Source organism: Pterocles gutturalis, unplaced genomic scaffold, assembly GCF_000699245.1.
Source record: "Pterocles gutturalis isolate BGI_N339 unplaced genomic scaffold, ASM69924v1 scaffold6058, whole genome shotgun sequence".
NCBI lineage: Eukaryota > Metazoa > Chordata > Aves > Pterocliformes > Pteroclidae > Pterocles > Pterocles gutturalis.
In genome coordinates, this window is record NW_010122885.1 from 2,551 (window position 1) to 25,702 (window position 23,152).

At 42.6% G+C, this 23,152-nt stretch overlaps 1 protein-coding gene across 1 annotated transcript in view; it reads left to right on the forward strand.

Annotated features, from left to right (window-relative positions):
• Window positions 1–23,152, forward strand: part of LOC104464844 (ICOS ligand-like) — a 57,180-nt gene that overhangs the window by 2,196 nt on the left and 31,832 nt on the right. The window contains exons 3-6 of the mRNA XM_010077682.1: window positions 1,757–2,119; window positions 2,617–2,901; window positions 4,244–4,420; window positions 19,780–20,019. Of these exons, the coding sequence (XP_010075984.1) occupies window positions 1,757–2,119; window positions 2,617–2,901; window positions 4,244–4,420; window positions 19,780–20,019 (1,065 nt within the window). The remainder of the gene's footprint in view (window positions 1–1,756; window positions 2,120–2,616; window positions 2,902–4,243; window positions 4,421–19,779; window positions 20,020–23,152) is intronic.

The following is a 23,152-nucleotide window of genomic DNA, read 5'->3' on the forward strand; positions in this document are numbered from 1 at the left end:
ATCAGTTTTATCAGTTTTGGTACAGAGAATAGCAAGGGACTTTATGGATGCTCTTGCTTAGGTTGCTCTGCTTGCTTCATGGACATCCCCGAGTATTTGTGTCTGCCAACAAAAGGCCTTAGAAGCAGGGTAAAAAGGGCTGTTGATCAGGGCAGGTGATCTAACATGCTTGGGTAAAGTCCATACTCATATTATGGCTAGAATTATACACCACAATATCAAGTACCCAGTATTAGTAAGTCTTTTACTACATTTCAAAAAAATCCCTTTCAAAACAAAGGTAAGGTTAAATTACATCACCTTGTGATATTTAAATGTTTTTAGAGTTGTCTCAACTCTGTTCTTGCTTAATAACTGAGAAGGACCTTAACAAAGTCATCAAGAAAACTCCCTGGCCCCAAAATCAGGACAAATTGCACCAGATACAGTCTCAGTGGATGCCAGCTGGCCTGTTAGTGAAGAATGCCAGTGCTGGAGGTGCCTCTGTCTTCCCAGAGTGTCACTTCTGCTGCTGCTAGGAGGGGTTTCCCAAAGTCTGAGCTGCAGCGTCCTTGTTGTTACTTCTTCAGCAGAGAGTAAGGGCCTATAGAACATACTGCCTTCCTCACTGCAAGTACTGCATTTGCTTCAGTGGTATTTTTATGCCCAACTCAGGTGTGTAGATGAGCTATTTTTGAGTCTTACACACCAAAACAAAGACACATCCCCCTTTACCTAAAGCATTGCCACTTCTCACCTCACCGTACTCTAGTTCCACATTTCTAAACCTTTGATTTTTCTTTCCTTAATATTCACCCACCCACGTAATCCCTTCCCCCGGCTGTAATCTCTCCCATCCAACCCCAATGCCTGATCCCCTCTCACCCCCAGTCCGACATTTACAACACGCACACTGCTTCGGAGTCAGCAACCAGTTGCACCAGGGAGGTCTCAGCTGCTGGGGCAGAGGAGAGGTGATGCGTCCCTCTCAGCAGGGAGGCTGCGGTCAGAGCCACCCTGGTCCTTTCGGAGTAGCTGACCCGCACCTTCTGCATCAGCCAGCTCACGCCTCCTCAGTGCTCACCAGGAGGAGGGGTTGCTGTTCTCATGTCTGGAGGCCGGGAAAAGTCCCCTGAAAACCAGAGACTCAAGTAGCCATGAGAGGTTGTAAATGTCTAATGAATATGTCACTGGATGTATCTGGGCATGCTGGTTTGCCAGCCGGGTATATTTGTTGAAAGGGTGACACAGATGGTAGAAATAAAATATGACTGTTATGACATCCCCACTTTGAGAAACAGTGTTTTTACTCCCCTTTCTAATTTTTGGGCTCTCAGAATAATGGTAGTGCTCTTTTTCTTATCAGTGTTTCCACTTCTTGTGATTTACCTGATGTTATTTGGCAGTTTTCTTAATTTGAAAAAGGTGATTATTAAAGCATTAGGACTTGAATACACGTCCGCAGTCAGTCCCAGTCAGTGAGCAAAGTGAAACAGGCAGCTATCCATGGGGCTGGGAATGCTTAGACTGGTTGATCCTCAGAGAAAGAAATAAACAGAAGGCTTCATATTGTAAAAGGTACCTTTGGAAAACATACAAACAGACCTGGAGAGAATTAGCCACGAGCAAGTCAGGAGGTAGGAATGACTATGAAGTGAGCACACTCACCTGCCTGTTATAAATACTAATACTGGAGCCCACGTGTGGTAGAATATACTTGAAAAGAATTACATTTTTTCCACATAACCTCCCTTTTTTCTCTCTTTTAATCTTGTAGTTATGGCACAAGAGGAGAAGATCATTGTCAGTAAACTTGGAGACAACGCTACACTGAGTTGCATTTATCGAGGAAGAGAGTTGCACCTAAGAAATCTACGGGTATATTGGCAAATAGCTGATGATCAAGAAGAGTGTTCAGTTGTACATGTAATGATCTCTGGTCAAGACAACGAAAGTGAACAGTGCATTCACTTTAAAAACAGGACTCAATTATTCTGGGATAGACTGGAAAAGGGTGATTTTTCTCTGCTACTACTGAACGTCAGCCAGAGTGACGAACGTACATACAAATGTGTAGTACTGCAGAAAACTGAATATACCCAACTGATTCACCAGGCAGAAGTGGTTCTCAGTTTAGCAGGTAAAAACTTCACCAGCTGCAAATATTTGCCCAAATTCTTATTCCAGCTTTTCCAACTCATACCATTTCAATATTATATTTAAGCATACCCCCAACTTTGAAAGATACTTTAGCCCTTTGCTAAAATGAAGTTAGCTTTATTTAAGTGTTACAGATAGGGAATCTAAAACTGGGAGAATACCCCTAACAGCTGTTTATCCAGTGTTTGGTTTTTTTTATCTTGGTTTTCTTTAATATAAGGGCTCTTGCACATGACTGAATTACAGCAGCTTAAGAAGCTGCTTTCTTCCTTTGAGTTTGGCTTCACCTTTCTGCCCTTCCAGTAATTCTCTCAGCTCTCTGGCTCACATACCAAACCTGCAGGTGTTTCCCTTTCAAGTCATGAAGGTCGTGTGAAACCCAGAACTTCTCCTTCAAGAACCCCCCAAGGTCAAAATTTTGTCTTCTCAATACATTTCAACATGTCAATGACTATTTCTTTTTTTCTTGATCTCCAGCTAGTTATAGCCAACCAATACTCAGTGGACCGATAAGAAACAGTGGCAGCACTGAAGAGGAGGTGACTTTCAGCTGCAGGTCTGGAAATGGATACCCAGAGCCCAACGTTTATTGGATAAATAAAACAGACAACAGCCACCTGCCTCCATCAGAGCTAGAAATCACCCCCCACGCCGATGGCACTTACAGCGTTTTTAGCACATTGAAGGTTAAAGCCACTTCTAACATGCAAATAGAGTGCTCCGTAGAAAATAAAATACTGCGGGAAAATCTGTCGGCCAACTGTAAGTCCCTTCACAGTACTTCATGCTTTCTAGATAGCAGGAATATCAACCAGTATGGCTCTGTCTGTAGACATGCACTAACAAGGGGTATGCATTAATACAGTAGTTCCAAAGAGCGACAAGAGCTCATTTTTTGTTTCAAACTAGTTATGCTTAGCCACAGACTTTATGTTTACTTCTTCTCCATCAAGGTGAACACCCTGTCAAGTGCGTTATGATGATGACACTGTGAAGCTCTTGCACCCAAAGCAGTCACTGGGCTTTACCATTCGATTCCTCGGGAACATGATGTCTTGAGGAGTCAGGTTATTTTTCAGGGGGCACCATACAGCAGATGCACGATTCCTGAACCCATACCTGACTCTTCACAAAACCAGAAAGCTATTTTTAAAAAAGCTATTAAAAAAATTATAGCTGTAGTACCAAGTGTAGATTTCATTATTTCCAAACAGCTTTGTAGAGAAGCTATCTGGAGAGGGGGTAGCTCTGGAGGTGGCTGTTCAGTCTCATTGCTGGTCCTGGTCCTGCCTCCTGCCACACCTTTCTCTTGCAGGTTTCTGCACCCTGGTGCAAGGAGGTTTGACTGCTTGCATGACTGTAACTGGATACCCACAGTTAGTTTACCTCAACATGCCAAGGAATCACATACTCTGGACAGAATTACAGTGATCCCACAAACATAGCCAAATTATATAAACTATTGTTTATATATATTGTGCAAAAATTGTGCACAAAAGCAAAAGTTGCACAGTAGAGTGTTTATATGATAGCATACCCTTGCTGTCATCCCAAATTAAAGGAAAATTAAATAAACTTGTCATTAGTTTGCTAATGGCATTCCATCATATTGTATTTCAGGGGAAAAGACCTTCATCTTGATACTTTTTGTTGGTTCCTAAAAGCACTACCATACTTGAAATACTCAGAAATGTGATCTGGATCATAAACAGTGGAAATTTGTCACTAACTTCAGGGAAACAGGTTTTCACCCACTTTTCTGAATACCATCAGATTTACATAATAGATTCTGTATAGGTTTATTTTCAACGGAGTCTGGACATAAGCTCAGACATAGAGTCTCCCAAGGCTGGCAAGGAAGGAAGAACAAAAAGGAAGAAAGAAGGATGTATGTAGTATGATGACAGGGAGGAATAAACTGTCATTGTATTATTAGACCATGTAAGTTAAAGATGTGCCCTTCTCAGAAGGAAGGCTACCAGAATTTCAGTGATATTAGTCCTTCAGAAATTTTTGTGACTGTGTAAAGTAGGGTCAAATATTTGCCTGGCATGCAATGTGAAAATTTACAGCTTACTACCTCTTTTTTTCAATTTTATTCTAGACACACAGCAGAAGCAAAGCAATGGATCTAGCACAGAAAGTCACAAAAACCTGGAGAAAAAAGGACGAGGTGCTCAAGCAGCTGGCATCATTTCCATTGTCATTGTGATAGGACTTCTAGCTGCTTTATCCTGCTGGCTGTGGAGACGGAGGTCCTCTAAACTAGTGTCCTACACAGGTAATGAGGCCCTTTATTTACGCGACCACATCTGAAAAATTCTTTTTCGTTTGCCAAAATATTTAATAACACCCAGCGCATTGCTAGAAAGTACAAGCAAGCTGCCTGCATGCAACAGCAGGAAATAATGCTATTATAAAAAACCCGGGGTGCCCTAGGGAGGACACAGTGCCCCAGGACGTGTTATTCTTTGTGGTTTTCTGCTCATGCACCTGAGCCTCACAGGAGTTAACTGCTGGATGTGAGAGTGACTCAGACTTTGTGCCACAGTTTCTCAGCTGTGATCCCTGCAGGTTGTTTCTGGACAGATGGAGGGGATGTTCCTCCGTGGACCAGAACTGGGGTCAGTAGCTCGCTCTGCTTAGCACAATCCAAAGCAGAAATCAGAGGATAAATCAATCCTGAGAGCTTTAAAATCACTGTCTGGACAATTAAGTGTTCAAGATCCCACTGGGATCAAGCAGCTTTCTACAAGTTGGAAACAAAGCATGTCTCACTGTCACTCCAAGTTAAACATGCATACTCTTGTATTGCTGCATTCGCCCATGTGCAGGACTCTTCAGTGCTTGGCATGACAGAATAAAACGTAGCTCTAAAAAACATCTTGTGAACCAAATTGAGTCTGCTGATATATCTGAGTACTTACTGTAAGCCACTTCGCAGGTATACGAGAGCTAAGATCTAAGAAAAGGGAAGAGAGACAACCATGCTTTTCACAGACAAGGACGAAACCACATGTTCAGTCCATGCCCTTGTGGCTAGCAAGCCCAGGTGCTTCAGAAAGAGCAGGAGAAAGCAGGGTAATGATCTTGCCCAGCATCTCTAGCAGCTGTGCTAGGAGCCATGTCTTTCCTTCAGAAACAACCCAAGAGTGGTGCAGGATTCTGTCCCAAAACAGGGAGAAGGGCCATTGCTTCAAACCCAAAATCTATGCTAGCTGAAATGGCGACCTAGACTGTAAGCAAATAGAATATGGACTGCGTTTTGCTGTACAAAGAGCACTTAGCACATTGAACCCTCAACTTCAGTGGATGTTGCTTAACATTAATCCTGTTTGGATGAAGACTATAGTTATTATCCTCCATGCTTAAACCAGTGCATTTGTTTCAACAGATGTCCAATCAAATGAAGACAAAGGAGTATTCAACTGTAAGTATTAAAAATATATTACTGTATTTGTGTCAAGAGTGACTTAACTTTATGGCTTTGGTACTCGAGCTCTGCATAAAGCCTTTGGATTAGACTTGCTGAATGTTACAAACTCAAGCATGTAAAGCAGTAGCCCTGCTTCTTCTCTCAGCCCCTCCCTTGAGCTCTGTAAGCATTGCCAAAAGCAGCCTGAGAGTCTCAGTTCCCACAGGTTCCTTCAACAGTTCAGGCCAAAGGATATGACAAATCAACAGGGGACAAAGAGCATGCAGGCTGAAAGAGCATGACAGCCCTCCTGTCCTGTTCTACAACTGTGCTGCAGCTACTGTTGCCAACAAGACATTATGCTATAAGCCAGGCAGAGCCAAACTCAGAAAATCTGTTTTAAATGCTGTTTTTCAAGTCTGGACAGCACTGACGGTTATCACTTCATATTATGTCAGTGCCCATCATCAAATGGTTGTTACCTGCCTTTTTAGGCACTGCATCCTTGAAGGTCTTTAGCTGGCATACAGGAACACCATTTGCTTCATGGCAGTTTAGGCTTTCAATGTGTTCATGTTTTTTATAAGCAAGAACACAATATTGCAGGCCAGCTGGTTTACAAATTCATTTATCATTTATAGTGGGAGAAAAATAAGAACAGGGCAAAAAAATGCAAGAAAACTTTGGAAAAAAAACCTCAGCACAAGGGACTTGCAAGGGTATAGACAGGATGAAATATCTCCCTATTTTATATCTCTTTTGATAGTTTCTACTGAAGCAAATAACTGTTGCTTGGTTGTCTCTGCAGAACACACAGAAAATACTGTGGTTCCACCAAAACTGTAATAGCAAAAGCATAGTTTGCTCTAGCAGATGCTGTGAACATACCCAATTCATAATATCAAGCAGAAGCAAAATAACCCTTAAATTAAAGAACTTTTTCTATAACTTCTTTGGTGGTCATGCAGACTGGGTTAATGGTGAGCTATTTTCCAGACTCATCACACAACCCCAGCCTGATCCACATTTGTGTTTGCTAAACAGGCATTACACTGTTTCCTGTAGAAAGGAGGATGGATTTTCTCCTTAAGATAAAGATACATTTTCTCCTTCCATTCCTGTGAGCTGCATTAACATAACACAAGGCATTAATTTAAGGTCAACCTTTTTTTCTCCAGACTTAACTTGTACCAGATCCTATTTGATTAAATCTCTGGACTTAGCCCATAAGCAGAAAAACCTCTGTGACATAAATAGGAGTAAATATTTATTTAATATTGAAGGCTGCTGTACCACGATTTGTTCATTAACAAAACAGATACACTTCTCTTCCAGACACTGTGTTTTTCCTTGGCGTGTCTGCACAGCATTTGTGGAAGAGGAGGTGGGACAGCAGCTTTGGTGGTTTGCTGCTATCAGAAACTATCCCACCTCCGAGGGCTGTTTTCTGCCAACAGAGCCGTGTAGGGCACAGAAGGCAGTATCTTTTGGGCATCCCAATTTGGGGGCAGCTTGGACCAATACCAGAGAAATGAGAATGATCTTGGGAACATGGTCTCTCATGAAAGAAAGGTTATGTTTGTTTAGGCTGGAGAAGTCAAGGCTGATTAAGTACACACAGCCCTCTTCAGAGAGTCCTTAAGGAGGATGGGACAAGTTATTTATTACCCTAACCCAGCAGACACAGCACTTAAGGCACAACAAGCTTAAACAAAGGAGATTTAAGCTAAATGTTAGGAAAATATGCCTTTCTAAGGGTAATGGTAGTGGAACACTGAGGCAGAGAGTTTGTGCAGGCTGTCAAGTCCCCATCTGTCCAGGTTTGTTGTTCTGTTGTTTTCCTAATGAAAAAAGAAACTAGTATCTATCAGAAATTATTTAGAAATAGCTGATACTACCTTGAGGGCAAAAGATGAGCTTTTGGATAAATTACTGTTTCAGTGATCATTTGAGATTTTCAAGCAAGTTGTGTGTGGTAGATGGGGAATAAGGCACTGTAGAGGTGCACCCACAGGGACCCTCTGCTGCAGCATTTTGCTTTTCGGTGCTGATGTAAATATGTTTCTGCTTCTATGGGTTTCACTTTATGAAGAAGGTAGGATTGTTTCATGGGGGGTGGGAATCTTGAGTACTGCAAAACAAAAATAGCCTACTGAGACCAGCTTTGCTGTTAAAAAGAAAAAAGTTTTGGAAACTGCAGGGAAGGCAGGTTGTGAAGAACAGTAACTTTATCCCAGTGGGGTTCGTCTCTCCAGACAACCATTATAGTCAGTGGGACAGGATACTCCACAGAGGAGAAATACAGAGCTGGAGCAATTCTGAATGGCTCCATGGAGGGATCCCTCCACTGCCTGTAGAGAAGCCTCAGGAAGCTGGTTTCCTTTGACCACAGATTGGCTTTGTGCATCTCATTCTCTGAAGTAGCTTAAAACAGACAAAAGGTGACACTCACATCCCTTCAGAAGGGAGGGAGACGTTAGCAGAAGAGCACTTTTTGCATTTGCAGAAGGAGAAGCACTTTCAGCCTGCAGCACAAGGGCAGAGGGCCCCCAGTGTCTCTGGTACCCAGGCAGAGGCAGGGCTTCACCCCTGCTGATTCTCTCTCAGGAGCATCAAAACATCTTTTCCATAGCTTTGCAGCTTGTTCCACTGGTTATGCATGAAAAACGACTCTAGAATATGTTTTTTTTTTCCTAAAAATAAGTTGTTTTGTTTTCACAGCACCTGTCTAAATGGAAAGTCTGCCAACAATTTGGGCAGCTGGAGATGTGTCAAGAGAAGCATCACCCCCTATCTCAGTGGCAGCATTGCTCGTAGTACAAGTGACAGATTTCTGCAGTGTGCCAAGAGAGATGGCAAAAAAAGAAAAAAAGCCCTTCTCCAACACAAGAGACAGTAAAATCTGCTGGATTTCTGTTCCAGACACTGGCTGTGTCCACACAACAGTTGTGTCACCACACCAGCTAACCACTTTGGACGGTCCTCTGTGATTGTCTGTCAGTGTATTGAGCTCCTGCACTGGGAAAAGCAGTCAGCCTAGGACTTAGCTACTCTGTTTGCAGAGTGCTGAAAGCTGGTGAGTGCCCAGTGTCTCGTCATCACCTTCAAGGACTGCATTAGGAGCAGAAGCAACCGCCTCTCAGGAGCATAGGAAGTTCTTACTGCTTCTCCTTACCCTGATGATGACTACTGAATGTGAAGAACGGCAGCTAAAAAAAAAAACAAAAAAAACAAACAAAACTTAAGGACTCTCTGAAGTGTGAGATTTGTGACCTTTTCCAACTTTCTTTCTCTCCACTACATCCTTTCATTGTCTGGTTTCAGCAGCTGCATGTTATTGTGTACAGAACTTGGTAGAACATTTTGACCCAGTCCTCCAAAAATGGGAGTTGCTACAACAGGGTTAAGCATGTGTTAATGTAAGGGAACATGCATTCTTTAAATGCACTTGATATCAACGTTTTGGTTTTTTACCAAATATTCCACCAAAAAGGGGAATTCCACTTTTAACAGAAGCCAGTGCATACTGTGTGAAAGAACAGGCTGGGGCAATCTGACTAATTAAAAGTGGTGGTCTCTGCTATCTTAATGTTGGGTTACCTGGACTTACCCTTTGCAGGATGGAGCAAAAACTGTGGTCAAGCTGTGCTTGATTCAGCTGATTTTTATTTAAGCACTCCCTTCTGGCTTCCAGGGAGGATTGTAAACCAAAATTTTTAATCCGAACATTTCCTTGTGTCCCATTCCTCCACACACACACAAAAAAAAAACAAAAAAACAAAAAAAAAAACCACACCAAACACATAGACAATGTCACTGTGTTGTCCATAAAAGTCCAGAAAGCGAAGAACTGCAATTTCCTTGTGCAGTGCCTGTGCCTTGCTGGTTCAGCCCCGAGTCAGCTAAGAGCAACTGGTTGAAAATAGTGAAACAGTAAACTTTGCTGATGGTACGAGGTTTTGAAGGAGGAACCTATACTAGCTCACTTTCCTAGGTGGGGCAGTTGTCCCCATCTTGTCATGGTAGGGGTGGAGATGATGATTTTAAACTGAGCCCTAGAAACATTTGGCTTCTCCTGTACCAGTTACTAGACTAAAATTCTACTGTTTTTATTAATAAGTCACAGCTTTGTTTGTCCTAGCTCTGCAGGAGGAAGGAACTCTAGTGCCAACTGTGAGATAGAACATTATTTTTCATATCAAGATCAGCTTTCAAATCCCAGCCAAGTGAAGACAAGATTTCTTGTCCTGTTCTCCCATCACAGGGAATCCAGAACTATTTGGCAATTTGAAAAAGAGAGGGAAACAGTATTTTTTAAAAAAATAATTAAGCTCCTGTCTCCTGTTTAGATTGTAAGTAACTATGTACAATTCTGGTTTTTTAAAGACATTTTATCTCTTAATGTAAAAAAAAAAGTATATTGCATATTTGATAATCTTGAATGCCTGTGAAAAATACTCTGGTTTATTTATTAATTTCACTTTTGTCCTCTGTTGCCTTCCAATCTACAACTGTAACATACCCTATCAGGTAGGGCAGTTTATCTCACAGCATTTGTCAGATAAGATTAGTGAGGTGCCATAAGTTACTTTAACTGTCAGCCCTTCCTTGTCTTCTCTCATGTCCATTAATCTAGGCATTAGATATTTTCTGAGTCTATATCTAGTCTTCCGTGAACCCTAAAGGGAATTTGCATGAAGAAAGCAGGAAAGCTCACAGACACCTTAAAAATGTGAACAACATCTGTGCAGATGTGAAGGGCTAACCATTTCCTAGTGGTTCAGTAAGAAGTCCTGCAGACATTTCTGTGCCATCTATCACGCGTTGTTTTGCACAGCCTCTTTGGTGCTGCTGTAACTGACAGAAACCTTTTCTATAAACAGTTTTCCACCTTTATATTCTGCAACTGCAAGAAGCTGTTACTGTTCAGGGCTGTAAGAAGTGACCTAGCAGTCGCTTTGCAGTATGTTGTTAAGCTAATTTAGACTGGTTGGATTTTCTTCTGAGCTACTTCATAGTGCACTAAATACATCTAAATGTTACAGCCTCCTCTCGCAAAATCCATACTTTCAATTGTTTTATGCAAGTAAATCCTAGACGGCAGTTGTTTGTTAGCATTCAAAGGACTTGAGAATTTTGTAACAACAGAGCTTTTGTCATCACATACCATGTTTATATTTTAAATAAAATCCATTCCTTCTTCTGGAGGTTTGACTAAATCTATCAGCACGTAAAGACAAGTCAATCCAAACCATTGCCCCCAACCAAAGCAGCAGTTTTACTTTCAGCCACATCCCTCAGGGCATACGAGCGCTACTTTCCAAAGCCCTCAGATGAGGGGAGACTGAAGCAATACAGGGACATCACAAGCTTTGCCCTATTTCAGCTCCCACAAACTCAGTGAAAGCCCTGCAGTAGCCTGATGGCAGCACTAAACCTAGGCCAATACATCCTTTTCTCACCCAACTTAATAACCCCTAGCAGAACAAAGGTACAACCCACTCTCCCACTCCAGAACTGAAACCGGCTCCTTGCGCTGTCCCAGGTCAGTGTTGCACTCAGACACCAGCATCCCTTTGTTTCCCTTTTTTAAAGATAGCAGCTGACATGAACCGCATATCCTAAGCAACTGAAACACACGCGCAGGAAAGCACCGCTTGATGCAGCTTTGTGGGAAGACTCTAAGAAACGACTCACTTTCACAGAAAAGCGAAAGGCTTTCGTTGTGGCATGGCTGGTAAACCACAAGTGGAAAGCCCCGAGAGAGAACATGTGTTGCTACTTAGTGGTCTGAATCCATCCATCCTGTAGTCAAATTCATTATTTAAATCTTTTCACCTGAGAGCTGAAATGTCTTTTGCTCAAAAACACATTCCATTTTTCCACTTCAACAACCCTGATCCAAACACTTTTCTCAATAGCCCCTTGTGCTATGTCAAAGAAACTTTCTTAGTTGTTTTTCCAAATTACAAAATGAATCCTTTTCATTTTTGTAGCAAATATGCACAAAAGTTGAAATTACCCTATGGAGGTAATCTCTCTAACCTCTCTCTTTTCCAGGGCAAAAGAAACTGCTCTGAAGAACAATTGAGTACAGCCCAACTCCACAGGGAGAGGACCCACACACACACCACAGAGGTTGGTTAGGCTCTTGGGACTCTTTTGCTCAATCTGCAATGTGGCGTTAGGACCTTCACCACATTCACTGGATGGTATGGGATTAAGTCACTGTGAACTGGTCCCCATCCGAGGATCATAAAAGGCAACCCAGATGTTCCTTAAGGTGATCTCCTCTGCATCTAGCAGCCCGGGGGATTACAGGCCACAGAGCAGTAGCCTCTGTCTCATTCATCTTTCAAGACACGCTTAGGTGACAACATGTCAATTTGCACAATTACCTTCCAACACAAGAAAAATGCTTCATTCGTTATCAGCACCACTAATAAGCTTAAGTGGTGTATCCAAACCAATGCCCCATGCTACAAAATGCATGTCCATGGGAACTACTCATCACCTTACCATTAATCACAAACTCAAGTACTTTGTCAGGAAAGAGCCTGTCTCCCTCTTCAATCTGGCACAGAAAATTGCTGTATAGAGATAGATGCCCTTATATCAACAGAGACGTAGGCTGACCTTCTAACTTGCCCAAAATAGTTCCCAACAGTTTAGTAATAAAACACCAATTTGTTTTCCTGTGGTTTCAAGAAGTGCTGCTTGGGGCCATTTTATAATTGGAAAACGTGGACACAAAGTCACATGCTCAGTGTCACACAAAGCTGTAGCTAACTTGGTGCTTGAACTCATGTCTCCCGTATGCGGAGATCTTCTCTCCTTTCACTTGCTATACTGGAAAGTCTACTTCTTTGCAGCATTCACCCCAGTAGAAGTCATAAGTCAACAGAAGCTGTTTGCTATTTCTGAATAGGATTGCATATAAATTGTCATACTACACTTTCACATCTGTTGTACAAAAAAAGCCTATCCTTCAAAAAAATTGGCAAGAGGAAAAAGATGACAAAATGTCTTTCAGTTGAGACCAGAAAACTTTTAAGAACGTGTCAGTAAGAAGCAACACTAGTGCAGCCGTAATGTGGACAGACAGTGAGTGCTAACATTTCCTGCTTAATTTCTTCCACCACGTCTGTGCTGTCACATATCATCCCACTTATGAGGCTGAGTTTGTAGTTTTGAAACAAAATCAAGTCTTCTTGAAAAGACTTCTTTTCTACATCATCATGCTGGACTAAGGGCAATCATGTTCCTCACAATTCATCTCTTTATCAATCAGATTTACCATTATTTTACCTAACTTTTAAAATACATCACTACGGCAGTCATGGTAACTCATAAGTCTAGGGATAAAGGCACAAGATGGCTGAACTATTGCCAAAGCACTGTAACTGCTTTTATAACACAAGGCAAACACAAAGTATCTTTACCACCTTATTGGAAATCTTACTAGAAAGCTCAGATCAGTATGATAAACCACCAGTGACATTAAACTGTGTGTCAGCAAAGTACCAGAAGTCCTATAATAAACCTGGTCTTTTAAATCCCTTTCTTTGGTTATCCAAATGTATGCTCATATTTCCATATCCATCAGGCCCTATCTGCAGCACAGGGGGTTGCTCTTTTATTTGAGATACATTATTGAGTTCTCTTATCAGAATCATGAGAAAAATCCAGCCCTGCATTGGTTCCTGAGCTACTGAACCAGGCAACAGGGCTGGCCAGATAACGATAGTCCTTTCCAGAAAAATTTATTGACTGTTTCTATACATGGCGAGGCAGAGACCCAGCACCCCAAGAAGGTCTCCCGGACTCCTGGCACCAGCTCACATGAGAAGCGTGCCCAGAAACTGAAGGACTGGAGAAGCAGAAGAAGTGGCTGTGGAGAACGGTGAGTCTCCAGAGATCCCCAGCCAGGGTGAGCCGCTGTGCCAGGTCTCTGCTCAGCAGGTGGGCACCCCATGAGGAGCCCTGGCACACCAGGGCACAGCCCAGCTCTGAGGAGTAAGTGCCTTTGCTCAGGAAAAAATAATAATACAAAAAAACCCCAAAACCAAAATCTACACATCTGTTCTGTTTAACTTCAGATTATTTCATTTAAAGTTAAATTTTTCATTACTACCATGAGGCAGACAGCTGCCAATCAAGGTATTTCTCATGGAACAGTTTGACCCAGATGAGAGTAGGAATGAGAAGAAAAAGAAAAAAAAAAATTAAATATTTTCTTCTGCTCCAGCCCAATGACACTTCTCCAGTTCCCTAGAAGCTCTGGGTGCAAATATTTTTTTTTTTTTTTAAGGTAGCCCTTATGAAGAGCTGCTGTGAAAAACACATGCTTTGGCTGGCTAGAACTATCAACCACAAAACCCACCAGGCACACACACACAGTGAGCCAGTGCCTTTCATTGGCATTTTTGGCAAAGCAGCAGCTGCTGATAGCTATCATACAATGCGTCTTAGCTTCAGTTATGAGGAATTCCTTTTGCATCACAAAACATCTGGATAAAAAAGTATTTCTAAATAAACAACCAAAGTCAAACAAACAGTTCCTCAGAAACAGAAAATTTGGCAAAAGAAAAATTTGTCATCTGCCAATTTCTGTGGCTGCATTTACTGCGTTGGTAGGCCTTCAAGTCTTGGGAAACAGTAGTAGGTATTCTACAAGTCAATTATATCCACTGGTAAGAACCAGTTTTTACATTAAAACTGGTTTTAATGTCCCCATGTCACAGGTGCTCAAGCTTGAGCACCCCACAGCCGCATGGGATCCCAGGCACATAGGTGTACCCCCGCCTGCACATTTTTCAGAAGCCTTTGGGTGGGGTTGGAGGGCAGGGGAGGAAAGGAGTTTTGGGTTTTTTAGTCTCTAGGCAGGGTTGCTCCAGACAGCTAGAAGGAAACCATTGAACTTATGCACCTCAGCAGAAGCCAAGTAAGAAGTTTGCTTTGAAGCTGGAAGTGGACCCTAACCCCCTCCTGTAAAGGTCTGGTTTTACAGCCCAGCACTCATACATTGCTCACTACATATTTTACAAACCATGCTACAATCTTAATTGTTGTATGCTTAGATGCTGGGGTGGGGTAGAGCACTCATCCTGTAAATAAATAATTGTATAACAAATCTCTGCCTGGTGGAAACTCCGCGGAAGCAGCCAGTGTAAATGCATAGAGCTGAGCACAACAGAGCACCCCACTAAAGTGTATTTGAACAGAGATGAAGTGCAACGGAGCAGCATGACAAAGGCAGGGCAGTTTCTGCAAGCAGATGAGTGGGAAAGCACGTGGCTCCCGCAATGAATGCCCCTCCTTGTCTGGATGGCGGGACTGCCACAGACGGAATGCAAACATGATTCCAACATCATTGCTTTCATTCAGACTTTTCAGGGAGGAAAGACTGGTATCCTGTCTCCCCTCCCCACCCTGACTTGTCAAAGCTAGTGTCACAGTTTGCTGCCAAGGCAGCACATACTTGCTTTCATGTCTTGAGACACTGCTTCCTGCAGGTTGGCAGAACACCAGCAACTTAATTACACAGGCAGTTATTAGAGCCTGCCTGAACTTTCACACCAGGAAAAAAAAATTACTTCTTCTCATGAAACTTATCTACAAATCAATACATTGTTTCCAGGTGAAGGCCACGGAGAGATCTGGAGAGTTTCTGCTATATGGTCCCGTGGTCACAAAGTCTTTGCTCACCCTGCATGGGTCACAGCCCCAGAGAGGTTATTGGGTTATAAGGGCCTTCAGACATCCAGAGCATAGTGGCTGCTGCTGAATTAAATTTTCCCACTCTTAGACCAATTTCTGATAGATGAGGGGTGAAGGACTGCATGTAGCATCTGCAGAATGGGCACTTTAATTGCTGATAGTATTTACAGAAACAAACAACCCTCTGCAAATAAACAGTAAGAGGGCTGGAGCTGCGGTACTACATTTGACAAAACTCAAGTTTCATTAAGACCAGAAACAGGAGTGCCTTTGCACCCTGGGACTGGAGCATCCCGCAGAGGAAAGCAGGAGCTGCACTGGGTAAAGAGCTAAACCCAGACCCTTTGTCTCAACACATGGTAATGGTTCAGCCAACCCTGGAAGGCATCTCTCCTTTAGAGAACATGTGAACCAAGCTGTCACAGCGACCAAAAGGAAAAAAAGATCGGCGTGCCTTAAGAAAAGCATTATGAATCATTTAGCCCTGCCATGAGCAAACGAAGCAAGGCTGGAGGACACTAAAGCCACTGTGGCTGTTGGCAGTTGCGCAAGACACAGATGGCAGAGAAGTCTTAAGGTTGGCATGCAGGCTTAAATCACTGGGCAGGGCAGAAAATGTATTTAGAGGAAAGCAGAGCCGACAGCCTTCTTGGAAAGCAGCTTAAAACCTTAACTGTAGGAATGCCCCAGCAGCTCCTCTTCCGTAGTAGAGAGTGGTAAACTAAACACACCCACTTTAGCAACCCAAAGATGAAGTCTAGAAGAAAAGTGTCACTCACCGAGGGTTGCATTCTTGTGTTTAGAAATGTATGCATTGGGTTTGGCAAAACTCACAGAAGGTACCACACAGCGTACTCAGTGTCACCTAAACCAAGTTTTAGGGTTTTTTCGCTGATGGATTTCATGGTTTCCCTGCCACACCCAAATGAAAGAAACACTCTTATAATTCGCAATAGTCTGACCAGTTGTATCTCTGAAGGATTGCAGACCGCATTACTGTGACTGTGCTGAATCTCCAAAGCATGTAGCACTCTTCCCTGATAGAAAGCACAGGGTGGGCACTCCGTGCTTAGCTTATACAGTCAGCAAGGCCAGAGAGGAATCCAGTTACATCCCCAAATACTTTATTATCATTGCAAACAAGCTAGTTGGAATGTGAAATACCTGTCAGAAGGTGGGTGTGCTCCTCATACATTTGTAAACAGAGCAAAGCCCCCTCCCTACCATTACTGGCCCAACCGCATGCACAAGACCAGACTCCTTATCATCAGTTCAGCCTTTCACCCTGAGCAGGCTTGTAAGCCCTGTTCTGGCCAGCACAGGGTAGGACAGTACAATCGTGGCTGTAATAGGAGAAAAGAAGAAAAGAAAAAGAGTGTCTGAGAAAGAGATACATATCAGAGCCTTGCACCCTTTGAGATGTGCCACATCCCAGCACAGAGAGATGAAACACAACAAAATGCTTTTTCACTGAATTGCTCAGAGGGCTGCAGAGCCAGGGGTAAGGCAGCAGCAGGCAAGCTGAGAAGGTCAATATGCAGGTGGGGTGCAAGTCAAGCCCATGATGACAATTTGTTTACTACAAGGATCTGCCAAGCACCAACCCCTTGCCACAGCAAGAGTCCAGCTTACTCAGCTCATCCCCTGCTCAGCTAACCAGGCAGGCCAGCCCATGTCATTTTGTCTAGTTTGTAGAGAAGGGGACTGAGGAGCAACCTCATTGCTCTCTACAGCTTCCTGGGGAGAGGAAGAGGAGAGGGAGGTGCTGATCTCCTCACCCTGGTATCCAGTGATAGGACACATGTGAGTGGTTCAAAGCTGCACCAGGGAACAGGCTCCCCAGAGAAGTGGTAACAGCATCACATCTGTCAGAGTTCAGGCAGCATCTGGGTGATGCTCTTGGTCATGTGGTTTCATTTCAGGTAGCCCTGTGAGGAGTAAGGAGCTGGACTCAATGATCCTTATAGGTCCCTTCCAACTCAAGATGTTCTGTCATTCTAGGGGAGTTTCAGACTTCACATCAGGGAAAAAATGTATTTACCAAGAGAGTGGTCAGACACTGGAACAGGCTTCTTGGAGAGGCAGTCGATACCCCAAGCCTGTCAGTGTTTAAGAGGCATTTGGACAATGCCCTTAATCTAACATGCTTTGACTTCTGGTCAGCCCTGAAGCAGTCAGGCAATTGGACTAGATGATCATTGAAGGTCCCTTCCAACTGAACTATTCCATTCTATGTCTCATTTATGCTGGGAGGAAAACAGAGATGCACAGAGCAATTTATACTTTGAACGACTCCCAGTGCTTGCTGCTATTCCCTAGCAAAGCCTAGAGGCCTTGTGGCACATCTAATCACGAACACATTTGCAGAAGCAGCATGAATACTTCCTACTGAGCATCTGAGGTCCTGAGCACTCAGGCAGCCACTCACTTCAAGGTATTCTAAAAAAAGGAAAAAGTTACTTTAAAGAGAAACAAGCATCTAATCAATCAGCCTGGAAGCTCTGTCACTTAAGGGATCAGACTGACAAAAGTAGCAAAAGATCAGCTTGGCTCTCGTTCCTTTCTCAACGTCAAGCTGAATTTTGTTCCTGTTTCTGCTTGCATATTCAGGTCATTAGGCCTCAGCCTTGTATGCTTACTTCTTGCCAAGTGTCTCCTATTGCCAGAACATAAAAGAACATTTCTCATCTTGGACAGCAATACTGCTGACTGTTGCCTCTTCATTTGCAAATGAACATGCTGCTTCAATTTTTGCTACTCTAGTTGCACCATGAAAGAACCTCAGCCATTGCTCAAATGGTTCCAAAGCCAGCATGAGTGCTCATTATTTCTTCTTATCTGTGTCTGCCCTCATTCCGGGGTAAGAGTCCTAGCCACATAATACGAATCAACTGTGTTACCTCAAATGAGCAGAAACAAGTGAAACCAGTCACAACCAGGAAAGCGTCAGTCTCCAGCTGAATCCAGAACAGCAATTGAAGTACACAGATCTCAGGTGCTCACCAGCCTGGTGTAAACAGTCTTTTTGTTTCCACCTGGACTGAAGAAGGAATAAGGGTTCACAAAATGAAGTAAAGAAGATGAACATGGCAAGCTACAGCTCCTGCTGGTCTGTAGTGCCTTACCCACTGCCCCCCTCCCCCCCCCCGAAAAAAAAAACCTTGCTGTCTTTTGCTCAGAACAACAAATGAAGTGGAGTTTGCACTTTCCTTATGAAATAAGCCTGATTAAGGCTGTTGGTATTATTTAGTTCATCTGATAACAAAAGCGGAGTAAGGGGAAGAGAAAAACTCTAAATTTATTGGTAACACCAGGTAAGGTCATCAGTATTAATTATTAGTGATGAATAACAGTCAAAAATATGTGACTCACTTTTTTTTTTTTTTTTTTTTCAAAATGGAGTACTCTGACAGCAGGGTCAGAAGCCATTCTGACTATAAACACAACCAGAGGGAAAAATACAACCAAAAGAGGAACATTGCAAGGTTACAACATGCTAACATAGCTAGCACCAAAGGAAATTGCCCAGACTACAGCAGTACTTACTTAAATCCAAGTTTGTATTCCAGATACCGGAGATTAAACCATATAAACCTGTCCTTCTTCCATCTGTACACCTATATGTGGTGAACAGTCTGGCTTTGACCTTGTAAGGCATTCAATTCACAGCGTTTGAATTAGCAGATGTGTAGGTAACAAAGCTAGGAAATTGTCTAAAGTGGATGGCTGTATTCTGTGGAAAAGGAGACCGTATTTTGCCTTTTAGCAAATATAGAGGATACAGCAAACTGGGCAGGGGGAGGGGAAGAAGAAAAAAAATAAAGCACATTTATACAACCTAAAAGCAGCATGAAAAAGCTGCTGACCATTTGAAAACCTCAAAACACTGAAGTGAGCAGCCCCAGGGACTGAAAACCAGCAAGGCATTAGACAAAGGTCTTTAGTACATGAATCAGCTTAAGAATTTGATGTCAGCTTAGTAGCTTATCTTAACATATTTGTGTTCTATGTTCAGTCCACCTCAACAAGTAGGAAGCAAGAAAAAACTGCCAAGAGGCCTGCATGGATGAACAAGGAGCTCCTGGCAAAACTCAAACACAAAAAGAAAGCCTACGGAGGGTGGAAGCAAGGGTGGGTAACCTGGAAGGAATAAAGAGACACTGTCTGAGCATGCAGAAAGATGGTTAAGAAAGCCAAAGTCCACCTGGAACTGGATCCAGTCAGGGATGTCAAAGACAACAAGAAAGGCTTCTATACAGACATAGGGGACAAAAGGAAGGGATGGCTAGAGAAAACATGGACCCACTGCTGAAGGAGACAGGGGACCTGGTTACACAGGATGTGGAAAAGTCTGAGATACTGAATGCCTTCTTTGCCTGGCCCAGAGGGTAGTGATCAATTATACAGTCTTGTTGGAGGCCAGTAACTATCAGCGTATCCCAGGGGTCAGTACTGGGTCCAGTCCTGTTCTAAGACCTTCAATAACGATCTGGATGATGGGACAGAGTGCTCCTTCATCAAGTTTGCTGATGACACAAAACTGGGAAGTGTGGCTGACAAGTCAGAGGGTCATGTTGCCGTCCAAAGGGACCTCAACAGGATGGAAAAGTTGGCTGACAGAAACTTCAGGAAGTTCAACAGGGAGAATTGCAAAGTCCTGCGCCTGGGCAAGAACAAGGAGAAGTGCAAAATCCTGCACCACTACATGCTGGGGGTCACCCAGCGTGAAAGCAGCTTTGCAGAAGGTACTCTGGGGATCCTGGTAGGCAACAAGTTGAACATGAGCCAGCAATGTGCCCTTGTGACAAAGAAGACTAATGCTATCCTGGGCTGCATTAGGCAATGTACTGCCAGCAGGTCAAGGAGGGTGATCCTTCCCCTCTCCTCAGCACAGGGGAGACCACACCTGGAGTGCTGTGTCCAGTTCTGGGCTCCCCACTACAAGAGGGACATGGAGCTACTGGAGAGAGAGCAATGAAGGGCCATAAAGATGACGAAGGGACTGGAGCATCTCTCATCTGTGAGGAAAGGATGAGAGAGCTGGGACTGTTCAGCTTGGAGAAGAGAAGGCTCAGGGGGTATCACATCAACGTATATAAATACCTCAAGGGAGGGTGCAAAGAGGACAGAGCCAGGCTCTTTTCAGTAGTGCCCAGTGACAGGACCAGAAGCAACAGGCACAAACACAAACAGGAGGCTCTGTCTCAAGATCAAGCAGGTGGCCCTGCTTGAGCATGGATGGTGGACCAGATCACCTCCAGAAGTCCCTTCCAACCTCAGCCATTCTGTGATTCTAGGCAAGTTATGGCTGGATTTTGAAAGAACATGAACAAATTGTATAGCCGTAACAGCAGCAATTTCCTTCAGGTCACTCAACCCATGCTAAGCTTAACAGAACTAGTCTGGAAAAATAGGAGGGGTAGAATATTAAAAAAAAAAAAAAAATCAATATTTTATCTGTCAAGATAAACAACTATGAGCCAGTATTGCACTACTGCCAGGTCCTTGTTTTATTTCATATTTAACTACACTTGCTGTAGTGCAGTGGAACACTAAGCAGCCACAGTACCTCAGTTTTGTCACATGAGCAATTAAAAAGCTTGGAAAAAACTGAGAAACAACCCAAATGGAAGAAACAGCCACACACCCTGTATTTATTGGTGTGGTTTATCCTGGTGAGCAGTCATCACAGATGAATGTGATTTCCTTGTCTTTATCACTGAAAATCAAACTGAGTAATAGCTGTACGGCCATGCTCTCTAGACACACAACCTTCACTTCAGATCATTAGAAGATGTGTGTCTGACTCCTGTGTTTTTGTACACTGGGTGGTTTTGGAAGAATGCATTAGTAATCTAGATATGCTACTTCCTCCTGCAAGATGGCAGGACAGCAATAAGGTAAGAAAAGGATGTAAGGGAAGACACAGAAGATTCCTAGGCACAAAGCCAGAGTACAGCAGCTGTTCCATTCTCAAGAATTTTTTGCTAGATGGTACTTAATCACCATACCAGTGCACTTCAAAAGACCAAACGCAAGAAAAATTTGAGTATTTAGTCACATAGGACTTGAAAGGGTATGTACTGAAACAGGCTATTCAAATCACTGGAGAAGCTGAAGAATTATCTCAGCTGATGGTTTAAATTTAGGCTGGACTATGTAAGATCTTGGAGACCTGTTCTAAGCACATAAAGAAGGAATTAACATAAGTAGCATTAAGGATACAACTTCAAATTCTTGAACTTAGTTATGGAGTGTTTTTCTTTTTCCTGGAGTTGGACATGGAATCAGACTCACAGATACTAACAGTTGTGTTAACTTGGACAATACTTCTGTTTTGAAGAAGAGCTCTTGGAGTAGTATCCTGTCAAAAAATGAGCCTCCAGAAGAGCACAGGGAAAAAACCCAATATATCTTTCTCATGACATTATAGTGGTGCTTCATCAGGACTTTTAGTCTCAGAAGCCTTCCAACTTTTGTTCTTCAGTGCCAGACAACGAATAACTTCTAGGAACTCAGAAGTATTTTCCTTTGCGCTATCTTACCACTCAAGTTATATTAGGCATTCAAAGTTTTGCAGAAGTGAAGTGCCTCAGGAAATACTCAGCATCATCACTGTCACAGGAGAGAATGAGCAATTCCATTACAACATCATCTGAGTGAGAAACTGTACTGCTGAAATACTACCATGAAGCTGACTAATATATCAAGTGTTACTTCTCAAGCCATTAGGTAGAGTACAGGGGGTTTGTTTGTTTTCTAGGATAATGAAACATGATTTCCTAGTTTCTTCAATTGTTTAACTTCTGGGTTAATACTAAAAGATTCAGACTTACTCTAAAGTTCAAGCAATTTTTTTTTTTTTTGTATGAGTGTTACATACCAATATTTAAATTCATCCAGCATGATTAAATAGCTAGTGCTCTGCTTAACCAAAGCACAGGAGTTGAGATGAATGAGAACAGTGTTTGAAATGCTAATTATTTTAAAACAATTGGTATGCCTTTTATGGCATATTTATATAATGAAAAGTTCCACACTAACAGTGTATTATAGATGTATACACACACACTTCTTCAAATAAACAAAGGGAGGTGTCAGAACAATTCAATGCAATGCAAGAAGGACTACCCAGAAACTAGTCAAGATGAGAGTTGAACAGAACCTGCCTAATATATTTTTCCATTTGATGCGTAAGTGCTGAATTGTGCAATTATGCAACTATAGGCAACAAAACCCTGGTGAAGCAATGGTGATGCTAGTAAATGCTCATAGAAAGAAAACTTAAATTCCTTTATGAAATAACATAGGTGTGGGTGCCTGGCATGCTCTGCTAAGTCAACAGCTCAGCAGGATGCAAGCAAGAGTCCTCTCAAGGAGAAAGAGGATGGTTGTTATGATGGCTTGTGGAAAACAAAAGCTAAACATCGCTCAGTACTTGTGCATCAAAAGCGGAGAGCCACTGAAACAACAGTGCTTGACTGCAGAGCGTATAAAAGAGACAGAGCTTTTTTGGCAATGCAGAGTTTGGAAAGGCATGCTTAGAAACTGCAAGTGCTAGCTTCTGTGTTGAGGTGTATAGGATACTAAATACAACTAGTTTAAACTGGCATTCATGTAAGAAGAGATGCTTTTTTTTTTTTTAATAATTTTCTTTTCCTAATGGAAAGAACCAAGCAAAGTCTCAAGTGCCCGCTCCAGCTAAGAAGCAAGAGTTACTTCAGAAGCATTACCAAAATCCTTATTCTGAACTTCGAGTGGCACATTCACGCAAAGAAATGCTTCTTGACAGGGACATATGTTTTATCAGACAAAAGGTAGATAGTCCTCCTAGAAAGGACTGCAATAGCAGAATGCTGTGTTATCATAAGCAGCTGA